The sequence below is a fragment of the Oreochromis niloticus genome, linkage group LG13, assembly GCF_001858045.2.
Source record: "Oreochromis niloticus isolate F11D_XX linkage group LG13, O_niloticus_UMD_NMBU, whole genome shotgun sequence".
Lineage (NCBI taxonomy): Eukaryota > Metazoa > Chordata > Actinopteri > Cichliformes > Cichlidae > Oreochromis > Oreochromis niloticus.
Window position 1 is genome coordinate 16,317,094 of NC_031978.2, and position 14,613 is coordinate 16,331,706.

The 14,613-nt window shown below is 39.6% G+C and overlaps 1 protein-coding gene across 38 annotated transcripts in view; it reads right to left on the reverse strand.

Moving 5' to 3' along the window:
- Positions 1-14,613, reverse strand: part of kcnma1a (potassium large conductance calcium-activated channel, subfamily M, alpha member 1a) — a 147,979-nt gene that overhangs the window by 39,171 nt on the left and 94,195 nt on the right. For 27 of the 38 annotated variants that reach the window (XM_025897359.1, XM_025897358.1, XM_025897367.1 and 24 more), the window contains exons 9-19: positions 13,069-13,160; positions 7,484-7,594; positions 7,277-7,382; positions 6,792-6,874; positions 6,636-6,705; positions 5,595-5,750; positions 5,013-5,122; positions 4,755-4,823; positions 3,605-3,616; positions 720-806; positions 549-625 (exon numbers count right to left, since the gene is read on the reverse strand). In XM_025897359.1, coding sequence (XP_025753144.1) covers positions 549-625; positions 720-806; positions 3,605-3,616; positions 4,755-4,823; positions 5,013-5,122; positions 5,595-5,750; positions 6,636-6,705; positions 6,792-6,874; positions 7,277-7,382; positions 7,484-7,594; positions 13,069-13,160 — 973 coding nt within the window. Of the gene's footprint in view, positions 1-548; positions 626-719; positions 807-3,604; positions 3,617-4,754; positions 4,824-5,012; positions 5,123-5,594; positions 5,751-6,635; positions 6,706-6,791; positions 6,875-7,276; positions 7,383-7,483; positions 7,595-12,884; positions 12,989-13,068; positions 13,161-14,613 lie in introns of those variants that run through there. The other 11 variants (XM_025897360.1, XM_019366796.2, XM_005456604.4 and 8 more) reach the window with 2 other exon arrangements.

Below are 14,613 nucleotides of genomic sequence, written 5' to 3' on the forward strand. Positions count from 1 at the left end.
CTAGGTGAAGCAGGTAAAGCACTGGCAGAACCTGAACCCATCCTTTATAATTGCAACATAGGACACTTGGTGGAGAATCTGTTCTACTTTCTAATATTTCAAATGTGATACAGAAACAAGCCTGGTTTAGATTCTTATGCTTTCTACTTACATGTTAACACTTTGCATTTCATTCACTGCAATACAGTCTCAGTTTGTGCAAATAAAGTGGTGATTCAGTGGTTAAAGCAAGATGAAAAGACATTTAAAGATGAACAGCTACATTTTGACAAAGAAACAAAAGCACTTCGACTTATGATCATACTATAATGGGGGTTATGGAAGCTCAAATGGGACCAATATCAAACACTTTCCTAAGAGTATAATGGCAATATAATGTTTAAAACACAGATTCAGAGTACAAGAAGAAGAACAACACAATGAAAGGCATAATAACCATGTGCACACCTATGAATAAAGAGAAAAACAGACCCATAGGTTGGTTTTTGGAGTGAGAAGGAAGGGAAGGAAGGGTGCCAGTGGGGCAAAATAAAGGCACAGCTACTCACGTCGCTTGCAGCCGCACTTCTTGATCCGTTTGGGGTCTGTGATGTCATCATGACAAGCTTTGCAGTAGAAAAATGCTCTAAAAGTGACACAGTAAAAATGTTTAGCGCTCCTATTCATTTGTCAACTGACACGGTTAGTGACCCCGCCGTTTGGCAGGATGTCCCGTTTACCTTTTTACTTCTTTGGCATCACTAGCGATAAAAAATCCCAGTGTTCCCTCCTGCAGCTTGACATGGTTGCCCGGGTTGATGAGAATGCTGGGTAATCAAAGACATACAGACAAATAATGCTCATTAACATCTGGACATACAAAGAATTCATGCACACAACATGCTAATCAAGAGGAATGGTACACACACTTGTTGAAGCCCTAAAATTGGATCTGGACTTTGCCGGGCTTCATTTTTTGCATCATTTTAAACACATTATCCTTCCCAAAAAGAAATTTTTTCTCCCTCTTGTTACGTGTGTCTTGTAAGTTACCACAAACACACTTGCTCCTTCTGATTCGAGGCAGTTTGCTGATGCGATACTCACACGGATGGACAAAAATGTACAACAGTAATGATCGCACACTGAATTTTAATTCTTTTCTCTACGAAATGGCATCGGATTGGCCCGGGGGTGGAAGAGAGGGACAGAGAGATACAAGTAGAGGGACGAGGGCAGAAAGAATTAAAATTATGGCCATGGAGTGGTTTTAGTCTCAGCACTCAAATGCAGTCATCTAGTCAGAACAGATGTTATGATGTCCACTGAGACACGGCCGTCGTACAGAGAATGTCCAGTAGGTGTATCTCAGTTAGTACTTGACAGTGGAATGCAAGGGAATGAACAGCTCTTTCTGTTTAATATACTGAGCTAATTCTTACAGTTGAGTCTGCTCTAGACTCTGCTAGGGGAAAATAAGACTGGTCCAAATGTGTTGCTCCATTACAAATACTTGTAATGTATGTCTAGTTAAGTACAAACTGCTTTAATCATTTTCATTGTATTTAGATTTAAAAGAAATGTGTTACTGTAATAAATAATAATTACTCGCTTCTTTTGTGATAAAGTGGGATTTGGTTTAATACTCAAAGGTACTTTAAGTGATTGGCTGTATCATTCCCCATTAATTAGACTAAGACAAAAAGTAGACGCCACACACAAATATGCACACACGCACACGCACACACACCCCGGTCATTAATGGTTACCTGTGGGCAACAATCATCAATGAAGTGAGTGTGAAGTAAGATATCAAAACACTGTACCCACAAACCTTTAAGGGTCACTCTTTCAAAATACAAGCCCAGACGAAAGATGATCTTGATTTTTTTTGTCTCATTCGCCGCTCTGTTTACATTTTAAGCTTTTGTAAATTTGCAACATTGATAAACGCATGTAATATGCATGTAATAACTATTCGCGGCATTTTAGTCATTCATTTTGAAAGAGTATGTGAGGTCTAGACTCGGGGGAGAAGGGAACAAGTATATTATCGCGCAACATCTTTCCTCTGAGCTCTGGAAAAAGGTTACATTGGGGAGAAAATAAACAAAACTATTAAGGGAGCAATTGAATCCATATACATATTGGGATGTGATCAAATTGCACCAGTCATGCAGATCAGAATTTTCTTTCCATACTGCAAGAAGTAAAATAGCACCTAACATTCGCTCAGATTGAATGGCCCCCAGAGAAGTTAACAGGCATTACACCTGGCATGCTTTTTTTAGTCAAAAATAAAAGAAAAAAACCAATCAAATCAAGACAGTTCCACAAACATTGCTGCCCAAATCTGAGATTTTACACGTGTAACTATCCAAGACATTTTTCTTGAGTCGTGTGCAAACTGGTGAATAAAAGCCTAGAAGATGCATCAAAACCTCATATTGTGAGCAACAAGGCAAGCATCAAACACTTTATGTGATAGTGTCGTAGCATGCAGTTACCAAACAGCATGAAGAGGACAATTATAAAACAGAAAGGCATAGCCACTGCAGTACAGGTATAGGGACAGGTACGTAGATGCAGACGGTTGCAGTAACTTCTGTGCAGTTGGATTGTTTCTCAAACACCAAACTGACAGGAAGTGACCTCACTTAAGAACATCTACTCGAGAGACGCACGAGCATGACTGTACACGGTGGCTGAGACGCACAAAACTCCGCAGTCACACACACTCAGAAACACAAACTCTCCCTTCCGAGGTGATAGCACATACGCAGACGCACATACATGCACAGATGGATACACATTTGGGAATGAGGACATGAGAGGGTGATGGAATGCAAGAGTGAAATGTGGGCCACATAAATAAAACTTCAGTTTGGATAAATGCTATCCAAAATCAACAGCTCCATGCCTTTTCTAGTGTATTAAAAAAAAATCATGAAAAAAAACAAAGATTGGTGAGGTGCTGCTGGTATAATAAAACCATGAATAAATAAAAAAAACATGCTCCTATATCAATCACCGTCTACAGCAGTGGCATGTAATCCGTCATTTTATTTAAAGATTGTATCCAAAGTTGTAGGATATCAGTGCCTATCGACACCATATCTGATGTCTGAGATATGCATACAGAAACTCCTCACTGTACTGTTCCGGTGAAGACTTTTAAACACCGATGAGTGGAAAACGTGGCTCGTCAAAGCTAAGAAACGGTAGGGTAACGACTGAGCGACACTGAAAAAGAACTGAAAGTGTGAGAGAAAGAAACTAAAGGAGCAAAGGAGTTTGCTGGAGGACAAAAATGAAAAAGATCAAATAAGAGGTAGATATGGAGAGGGTGAGTGTTTGGCCTTGGTACAGCGACAACAGCAAAGACAAAAAGAAAAAAGAAAAGAAAACAGCACTTCTACAAACATGTCCAATTTATCTATCCTCTCTCTGCCTGCAAAGAAGTTAGTGCATTAAGCACAAGGGACACCATAAAAAAGGAGTTAGAAAAAGAGGCCTGTGAGATAGTGTTTGGAAAAATATCCTTGGGGAAACTCCCAAAGTCAGAAGCTTTAAAGTGGTGACGATTGGGTGGAACTTTGGAAGTAAGATAAGGTAGAGGGCATACCGCTTTCGGCTTCTGCAAACAACAAGAAAAAATCTCAAATCAAACAGTTATCATGAATATAAAAGAAGAGGAGAATATAACTGTTGCTAATGCGTCTCTGCCCATTTACAAGCTATGCTTTCATTATATGGCAGCGTGTGATGCAACTTTGTTTTTTGTCCAATGCTGAGGGCCTTGCAACTCAAAGTCATAAAAATGAAGAAAAAAAAGTGTTTGAAGTTATTCATCTTTTGCAAAAAGTACATAAAGGGCAGAGAATATGTTTTATAAAAGGTTTGAAAGTATAAATAAAATATTCTAGGGTGTCACTATAAAATGTACAAAAAGAAAAAACGTAAAAGAAAAAGCTCAACTACCTTGAAAGTGATTGGACCACGGACACAATTTGGCCCACTGGGTTATATAAAGTATATTCAATTAGTATCAACTAGAATTTACATCATCTTTAATTAATATTAAATCAACCATGCAACCTCGTTAGTACACAAACATTTGACACAGGTGAATGGGGAAGGGTGAGTGGGATTTGGCAAATTGAGACTACTGAAAAAATGCATTTTGTGTCGTTATTGGTGATAAAACCAGCACTCATGTAGAGTTAGTGATAACCATAAAGACAGAGCAGGAGCACAGTAAAAAGTGCAGGAGACACATTATGTGAAATTTAAACGTGAAGCAAATTTGTTATTTAGGTGTGAAGGTGTCTCTGAAAAAGGACAGTGAACATGAAGTTATTCCAGTGCAGTACCTAGTACTTCTCTGAAACCAATCACAGTTTAACCACATTTCAAGTTTTTTTTTTCCTGCATACCTGCAAGGTTTACGTAAAAGCTTGTGACCCGAATCCTTCGCCAATATCAATCCCATTTAATTGCTTGTCAAAGAGGATAATAGCTCAGAAAAAAATAAATACTGAATTATTTATTATAGGAAGTACCTCATGGTGACACAATAATGCTCAAGTGTTCACCAAATTGATCTGAAAAGTGATGTGAATATCAACTGCATAGATAACAAGCTGCAAAGAGGACTTGAGAGGAAAAGAAAAGTCGAGATATCTTATTAGAAGATCTACTTTTAGCAAAAGTACAGTGCAGTTCACTGTTATCACAGCTGTATCAAATGCTCCGGAAAGATCCGCTATACCAACCTGCTCTCTCTCTGCTCAGACTTGAATTCAATGGCAATAAGCAACAGCTTCAGTTTCACGTAACACAGCCTGTAAAACAAGTGCACTCATTAGAGAAAAGCAGGATATAAGAAGATGACTGATGTGTTCAAAAACCGTTAAAATCCACAGCCTTACATCCCAACACTCCTCTTTTTTGTCATTCTTACTTTGCATTATTTATTTTTTTAAGCTACCTACCATTGAGAGTGGTCTTGTTGATCAAAGAGTGATACTTACTCGCAGACCATGGGGAAGGAGAGGCCTACAAAGGCACTGGACAAATACTCTGTGTACATCTCATTAGCCACTCCTTCAAGGTAATACTTCTGCCATGTGTCCTCCTCGATCTGATAAAAAAAAAATAATGAAACAGGGAAATGTCACATGTGTTGGTTAAGAAAAAAAGTAAGAAAAAAAGAACAGTTTTCCTTCCAAAAGCAGCCTAATCTGGTCAGCAGATGTCCCACTGCACAACATCAGCCTGGTCATTATAAGCTGATCTATCATCTTTATGACATGAGAACAGTTTTTTGATCGAAACAAGCACCTCTTCAATTCTAAGCCGCAGAGAACACTGAACAGATTCCACATGACATGTCACACAATAAAATATGATGTGCCAGAATGACTGAAAACACACTAATGGAAGCCCGTCTCTGGACAGAGATGTCAATTTTTTTTAGGGAATGCACTGTTTGACAGACCTAGTCCATGTGTCAGCAGAGAACCTTCTTATTTAGACTATAATCCCTTAATAAATCACCTCATGTGCAAAAAATGCAATGTGAGAAATCATTCGTCAATAGTCCACTCTGTTACCTCAATAAAGGACCTCATGGAGAAGAGGTTAGCTAGCATTGTCGACAGGCCCTGGGCCAGACAACTCTGCGCAATGAAGCCTGCCTTCAGCTCTGCCAAGCAGATAGCATCGTCACCCTCCTTCCAGTTCCAGCTTGGAATATTCAGTAGATGGGCCTTCATCACATGAAAGTTAGAGAGGTCAGAAACACAGAAAACTGTATATATGAGTCACATTTCTTTTGGAACAGATAACGTTAATACAACCCTCATATCTGCTTGAACTGGGTTAGCATAAAAACTGGAAACTGGGGTAAGCTAGCTTGGCTTTACGCAGTGGTACTGAAATCCAACATTCAGGATAACAAAAGTCCACTAATTAACATGATCTACCTTAATTAGTTCAAAGCTGAAATGCAAACATGTGAATGCAAATTAAATTAAACAGTTACAATAAACAGCCAGTTAGCTTAGCATACAATAAAATAAATAAAAACTAACTAGCTTATCCTAAAAATGTAGAGCTGTTCCTTTCCTAAAGTCAGCTAACTACTAGAAAAGTTAGCATCCTGGGTAAATCACTTACAATGTACAAGTCTCAGTTAGTGTACCAGTGTCCATTCATAAAGGGCATCATACACAGGAATTTCAAAAAAATAGACATATTTGCATATCTCCTTGCCATGTCATATGACAGATGCAGTGATTCAGACACACATTTATTAAATATAAAAGACACATTTTCAAAAGCTCACATTTTTCTCGTGTAATACTATTTACCATGCTAAGTGCCGCTCTATTAATTCTTCATTTAAAAAAGTGCGGTCCATTCTTCAGGAGCATGCACAGCATGTAAGCAGCTGAGCGAGTGGATCCTTTAAAAAGTCACTTATATGTCAAAGTTACCATGAATCCTTAAAAGCACCACATAGCTCTCAAGCTGACAGGATTGCCATTTTACTGCAGCCATAATCTTTCTGTGAGGGAAGGTTGGAGAGCGGCCAAGATGAAGTGAAGCAACATAACATACACTACACAATGCAGGGCACCGAGACATCTCACCTTATTGTGATACTGCAGCATCTGTGTGATTATTCTGATCTTGGGGTGATAGTTCTTGATGGAAATGACCCTTTGAAAAACAGGCAGATAAAGTGAGCAAGGAAACATAACACCTCCGTAAGCCAGTTGTTACTGATTGTCCAGAGGAGAGAATACCTCATGATGTTGGAGGCATCTTCAGCATCAGGATCTGCACAGTACTTGTTGGCTAGGATTAAGCAGGCATCTGCTGACTCGATCTATGTGTAAAGTACCAAAGAAACAAATATGACAACATTCAAGTGCACGTCTGTATTTAATAAAAAACACTTTGCTTTTTCTCATAAAAAATATTCAATATACCAGATGGTTTAAATCTGCTCAACAAAAAAAAAAAAAAAGTATTTTATTTCTTTCTTCTGTCCTGATATATTTTGGTTAAAACATTGAAATGGATATCATTAGATTATCATTCTTCTGCATTTTTCCTTTGCTCTCTTTGTCAGCTGAACTTATACAGTAATAAGTTTACAGCCTGCTAATCAGTGACGCACACAACTGTAGCTAATCTGTGAGAAATGTTTCTACTGTTAAGTTCAACAACAGTTGTCAAAAATGTTAAGGATTTTCATCGCTCCAGGAGTCTCGCCACCAGCCGGTACCTTCACTCGAGCCAGATCATGAGGGTTGAGAACCGATCCCTGGTAGAACTCTACTTGGGTAAAATGGCGTTTGAACAAGGCTTCCAGCTCAAGATTAGGGGAAATACTAAAAAAAAGAAGATGGGTTAGCGCATAAATCGATAGCTCCTATGCAATAGTTCGTTTGTTGCTAAGCTACAAAGGGTGAGAAAGACAAAATTAACTTACTTATGGAGAAAAACAATTTCTACATTGACATCATCCCTGTCCTTGTGTAGGAAGTCTTTGAGGAAGTTGGAGACACTTTCGAGGGTAATATGACCACAGACCACAATGTGCCTGGAAGAGGGGGGGGGTGAAGAAATCATCTTGAGTGGGCAACATAAATCACTGCAGACACTGGCATGTCTCCCAGAGATAATCAGTCAAACCAAAGCACTCTAACATCTAACTCAAATAAAGACTGAAAAAAATATATATACATGTCAAGAAATGTCTTTTCAAAGCAAACAACTAACCGAATTATCATTTTTGCCATAAAAGTGAATATTTTCCTCGATGCAATGAAAGTGGTTAAATTCTGCACGACAAGTGCAATCAAACACTCAACTCTCGACCACTTGAAAAAAAAATCTAAGATATAATCACACAGCCCACAGTGGTTGGACTGTCATCCGTTCTCAATAAAAAAATTGTCCCTTCAGCCAAACCGCCCCTTTGTGAGCTGAATAGATGTTGACAAAGACATGTACATCAATATGCTTGTGCTTTTACACAGAGCATTACTAAAACTCTCAAAATGATTTGGAGGCCTGTGGTTGACAAGAATTGTAAACAGGGCCTCGGAGTTTTTGACAGGTCTCTGGCAAGATTCGGTAGTGCATTACAGCAGGGGGATCTGTCAGAAGCTGTACGGGGCTGATTACAGCCGTAAGGGAGTGAGAAGGGTTTGGAACGGTTTTAGGTTTGAGGTTGTGTCCCTGTTTATCTTCTGACGACAATATAAAGTGATCAAGTTCAGGTCAGCTTCATATTTATGCCAACTTTAAGGACACGCGGGGCAGTTTGGATGGACATTGTCTCATCAAATAAACGTGTGGTGCTTCTGTAACTCGAATATTTTAACATCCTAAATCTAAGAATTCAAATATTGGTGTTAATAAAAAATATTGCCTTTATTTTACATATTTCCATTGCATTTTATCCTGTTATATTAGGTTATCTTACTTCTTTATCTCGCTTTTTCTTCCTAATAAAGTCATAGTCATGGTTGTTGGTATTAAAGGGACTTTAAGTACGAGCATTCAATAGTTCTGATTTAATTCAATCACGCTAATGTGGATTTAAAACCCTTCATAAGATTAATTTGCACTATGGTAAGTTGAGCTACTCTGCTGGACTTACAGCTAAATGTCATTTGTGAAGTCTTCTTGCCAAGCCTTGCACAGTAAAACCCAGACCTTATACTGACATAGATTAGTGTGGACACTCGGCAGACACCCTAATTACCCTATGGAGACCTGTAAGGCAATCTGTGTAATGACAATGGCCTTATCCACCACTTGATGTGCCAAGAGACAATTGAACCACTTTAGTTTTTGAGGGCCTGGGTACTGGACAGCTTTGCACTTAACACAAGGTGTATTGAGTTACTTTTTCCAAAAATAAATAAAGAAAATTAAAATTTGGTGGTCATATTTGTTTGAAGTCCAAGTTCTTATCATCCATGTATATTTGTAGGACAGATTTCTATTATCAATCTATTATCAAGCGCTTACACACAAGAAGGGAGTCGTGGTGGACAGACTGGCCTTTAAAGTTGATGTCTAAAGCTGTATAAAGCATTATTGAAACCTGAATCAGTTTGGCAGGTTTAAAGGGAACAGAGATATTTATTGATGTTAGATGAGAACCATAGTCCAGATCAATGAGTGTTCTTCTGCCCTGTACCTGAACTGATGTGGACTTGGCAAAGTAATGCGACGGGCATATTGAGGGAATGACAGTTTGTGGATGTTACAGGATATAATGTTCTTCGCAGATGTTGCGTCTGTCCTTTAAGAGAATCTAATGAGCGGTCGTGATTGCATGGTTGGCCAGAGCTGAGCAAAGGGCCGTGTGGTCTTACAAGCTGATGAGCTGGGATGTCTGTGGGCAGCCAGCAGTATCTGGCAAAAGAAGTCTCTCATTTTATGAAATGTTACAAAAAAACCAAAAAAAAAACCAACCCACACACACACAATCACTCATGTTTTCCTATTCAAGTATCCCGATGCTCGTCCGAGGGTAGAAGAAGTTTAAAGATTTATAAGGCAAATTATTTGATTCATGTGGGTTCAATGGAGGTTGTGGATCTTAAGCACAAACTTGGAAGTGTAAATGCATCTCTGTGACATCTGCACTTTTCTAAATAGGTTTTTAATCAGGGAAGCAAACTTTTCTTCCACATCTTGAACACGCCACTAATTTAGGTCCTTATGTTTAAGATGGAAATATTCACTTGATATCCTTAAAAGTTTCCTGCTTCTACTTAGTTTCCCTCTCTATCTCTGTGCCAAAAAAGGCATCAAACTGAATACTGAGATCATAAGCTAGTTAAACAGGACATGGGGGGAAAGATATTAAAGATAATTCAACCATTTATAATTACCCAAAAACTAAATATCTCCCTTTTTAGTCAACCTGATTGTGCAGTACAGTTTTAGCTAGACATATATAACTAAAAAGAATCAAAGGAAAACAAATAAACATAGCACTTCAAGGGCACAGGTTTTTTTCTTTTAACAAGAAAACAGAGAACAACCCGGAAACTAAAAAAGGTGTGGCACAGAGTCACATTAATCAATGCAATGGGTTTTACAGAGCATGCACACAAGAACATGCAGCCAGGAAACATCTCAGGATGTCACTGGGGATACACTTACTACACAGCGAACAAACACAGAGCTCAAACGTCAGCAACAGAGGTCACTCACTTGGTACTGCTCTAATCCTTAGGGTGATGAAACTTACTGCAAGAATCATCTTTATGAAAATGTTGCAGTTTCAAAATCTGTGTTCCCTTTTTTGGTGCATCACCTTTCAGGGAACTTAAAGAAAGGGAGGAATAAACACCATCTCCTGTGTTTAATGCCAAGAATCAGCTAGGTGAAATGTTACCAACACTAGCCAATCAAATTAAGCTCACAGACATAACGTACTTAGTGCATTTTGTCATTGTGTAATTATATGAAATTGTGTTGGAACCTCAACTAGGTGCATGTTTTGTCAATATGCAAATACGTGTTAATTCCTGACACTGTGACAGTCTCCGAGTCTGCACGCTTCAAGTTTGTAGCCTCGATGGAGGACTTTCAAAGTTGTGTGTCAGAGTTCAGCCAGGGTTGAAGCCAGTTTTCATGCCAAGTCCTCTCTTGAAGTTGGGGCTAATGGAAACCATAGAGTCATAATGGAAACCACAGAGCCCCGAGTGCAGTGGGCGCCAACAGAACGCAACACTTGTCATTATTATATCAGCGCACACAGGCTGAGAGCTGTCATTACGCTCACGGGTGTATGCTACACTACACAGAGTACTATAAGCAACGCTAGCATGAAACAGAAATCCAGTTCAGATCCAATGTGAGTACCTTTCACTTCCAAATAAGTTTTGAAGGCCTGGTTCAAATGACAGCAGCCAGGCCCAGAGATGAAATGAGGGCTACATTTAATAAACTTCACTATGTATCATGACTTCATTGTTTGTGAGCTCTGTAATCAGTCAGATACGTGTAATCCCCTAATCTAATTTCCACGATTTGGAGGTTTGTGGGCTGATAGCTGAGAAGTGATAATGCACTGAAGCCCCAATGAAAATCCTAAATCCACATGGCAAACCACTTTTTCTTTTGCATTACATCCTATAAGCACATATGCAAATGAGAATGTAAAAGTCTGTAGCTACTCTTGAGTCTTTGATAAATATCTTCCGATTGTTACAATATGTTCGCACTCTAACCAGAGGGAGACATGGAAGGGGGGTGTGGATGGAGAAAATAAAGTGTGTTGGAGAAACTATCCACGATTTTGACAAGGGCTTCTCTCAGCACCCATCTGTGAGCCTGGGTTGAGGTCACTGGCCAAACATAACATTTCATCAATCTTATCTCAATGACAGGCAAACATTACTGCACAAAGGCTTTTTTCCCCCCCTAACGTCTTGTTCTACTGCTGACTCCTCAGAATCTGCTCCGCTGAACAGAATGACTGAAACTGGTGGGGGTGAGATTGGAAAGAGAAACAGAGTGAGAAAGAGTAGACAGCAGATAGTAGCAGATGCTGGCTGCCATACAAAATTAGAAGAAAAGAGACGGAGGACAATGAAAAGAGCACTCTCCCTGTTCTGTATACGCTCCTTTTGGATTAATATAAATCTGTGTGCTGAATATTAGCAAGGTTTGAGCCACAAGGAGGGAAGAGGAGAAGAGAACTTCACAATAAGTATTTGTACAAACACTGTAATGTTCACAGTGTCACATATACTTCACAGTGTACTGGAGCCTCGGCTACGAGAGGGCAGTCGCACATTTACATAAATATGAGAGCCTCCAGAGACAAAGTCCACCATCACCACCACCACACAAACATAAGAACCAGGCGGGCATCAAAGAACCAAGCAGGCAAAGCAGGCCAAAAGCAATTGAAAGCCTCCAATGGGAACGAGGCATCCAGCATTCAGGGTGTGGGAGCTGACTGAAGATCAGGGCCAGAGTAATGTCAAGCATTGATGATGCGATGCGCTAGCAATGACAGACAACAGAAGGATGACTTTATCATCCATTTAGCAATTAATGACAAAGCCACAAGACTGCAGGTCATAGAGAACATGCCCAATATGATGCAGTTAAGGAAAAAAGTAATTCCACAAAGCATGCAAAACGAATTCAAGCAGGAAAAAAATGCAAATAATAAAAAAGCAAAAGTAAAGAGAAAAACAAAAAAACAAGAAAAGAAACTGTATCCTGCAATGCTCATTGAGATTGATGATTCTTAAAAAAAAAGACCACCAATAATAATGCACTTGCAGATGTTTAAATCTTTCTATTTTCTTGTGAGAAAAGGCTTTAAAAGCGGATAGTAGGGATTTCATGACTGTTTTGTTGTTTTTTGATTTGGATCCTAATTCATCCCTGTAGGCTAGTCTGTATTGATGAGACACACTGGGCACGTTACATTAAATAGAAGCACCACAGGTTAGTTTCCTGTTTGGCTAAAGTGTAATAGTCATGAAAGCTCTATTTTCCAAATTAAATTAAAGCGCAACACAGGATGTTTCAAGGAGGACACAGAAAGAAAATGAAAAGCACACAAATGACTTCAGGAAAGCTTTGAATGGAGGATAGATAAAGGCAGACGGAGGAAGAAGACAGAAAGAGAAAGACTGAAAGAGAGAATTAAAGGGCATGGACATGTGTGTCCTATTGGCCAAGGTCTCCAGTCACGCAGTGTGACTTGACATAATGTAACTTTACTTTAACTGCGTTTAAACTTTACCATTCTAAAAAGTCAAGTTAACTAACCCCCAGTAACAACCAACTTCTGGAGGTGCACTTTAGTCACACAACCACACCTTGTCTGGATTTCAACTTACTTTCTGCCTCGTGTCGAGTTATAACTCCCTCCGAATTTCTTCCGATTAAGGATGAGAGCAGCAATTTCTGGCACGTAGCGAGCAAACATGGCCTACATGCATGGAATAGAAAAAAAAAGAAAAAAGCATGCAGAGAGGGTTCTACCGCACACAGAAAAACAGCAGAACCATCTGGAATACTTACTTTCTCCCATTAACCGCACTATAGGAACCACCATATTTCTTGCGGTTTCCTATTAACTCTATGATTTCAGGGACGTAGCTGGCAAACATGGCCTAAGGAGAAGATAGAAGACAGAAGAAGAGACTAAAAAAGAGACTAGTATGGTGCAGAGTGGGTTGTGGAGCGATTGGTGCGTGAATCCAGATTTCTGAGGATATAAAAAAAATATTAGCCTGTAAATCCCATCGCTCTCATTACCTGGAGAGACTCCCCAAAGTTCACAAAAATCAGTTGAGGAAAAAAAGAAGTAGCCCCAGTGTTTAAAAGTTTAGAACAGGTTTGGTTAGTGGGCAATAATTTTGTCACAGCTGACAGCTAGTCAGTCTGTAATTAACACCCAAAACCTTTCTTTGAAAAAAGCTGAGGAAGAATAAAAACCTATGTGCCATGTTTTGTCCAACAAACACAGATGACCTGGCAGGTTGATTTGAATAGGCACACCTGATGGTCCACAGCTGCAAAACACATTAAGACTCATTTGTTGGGCTAGAAAATGAGCTGGATGCATTTTGCAAAGGTTGACAGCCTGTCGTCCCAGCACAGAGTTATGTTTAAGCTCACTGCTTACCAGCGGCGTATACTCGCTGGCGTTACTTGCGTAGGCTTGCGTCTACAGTTAGCAACACAGAGGTGCCCTTGCTCGGTAAAAGCATACTTCACTCGTGCCTGGAAAAAATGTACTGTTACATTACCAGGAATAGTGTGACATTATGTGAGTTTGATTTTATCCTTGGCTTTAGCATACCTTCACCCTGGAGTCATTGCTAAGCCACTGCTGCTGAGAGGAAGCAGGCGGAGGTACTCGCCTAAAGACTTCCAGAACTCGCAGCACTAAGAAAACCTTGCAATCTATCACCATGGTCACAATATGCTACACATCCACACAGCTGTAGGTCATCAGCGCATACTGATAGCTGTCTCTGTGCAGAATTGGGCTAAATCCTCCAGTCTTTGCGAGCGAAGACGAAGGGCGTGCCCTCTTCTGTATGCGAGCGTGTGTTTGAGTGCTTACAGGTGTTTGCGTTCATGCGTGTTTATATGTGAGTTACTGTACTAGTGTCAGCCCAACGGGACATTAGATCAGAGGAAGGTTAGAGGGCAGGTTGTGGGAAGCTGCCGTTGCTATGGTAACATTCAGGCTGGCCTAAGCTTCATCTCCCTGCCCCTGTGTTTGTTGGAATTGTGGGAAGAGACACGGAAGGAGGGGTGTCCTGAAACCGCAACTGCTTTTAAGAGAATAACAACATCATCAGACAAAAGCTTATAATCTAATCAAACAAATATAGGGAGGACACATAGGGGGAAGAAGACAAAGGAGCACAATGATCTGTGACTCCAGGAGACAAGATACAGTAGGCTAAACAGAAGGATACAACTACACTGTGACAAAGACATAGCATGTACTGTCTAGGCAATATAGTTCTAACAATATAAAAACACTACACTAACATGTTATACAGTATAGATCATTCTAAATATTAACATCACATTTTATTTATTTTATTT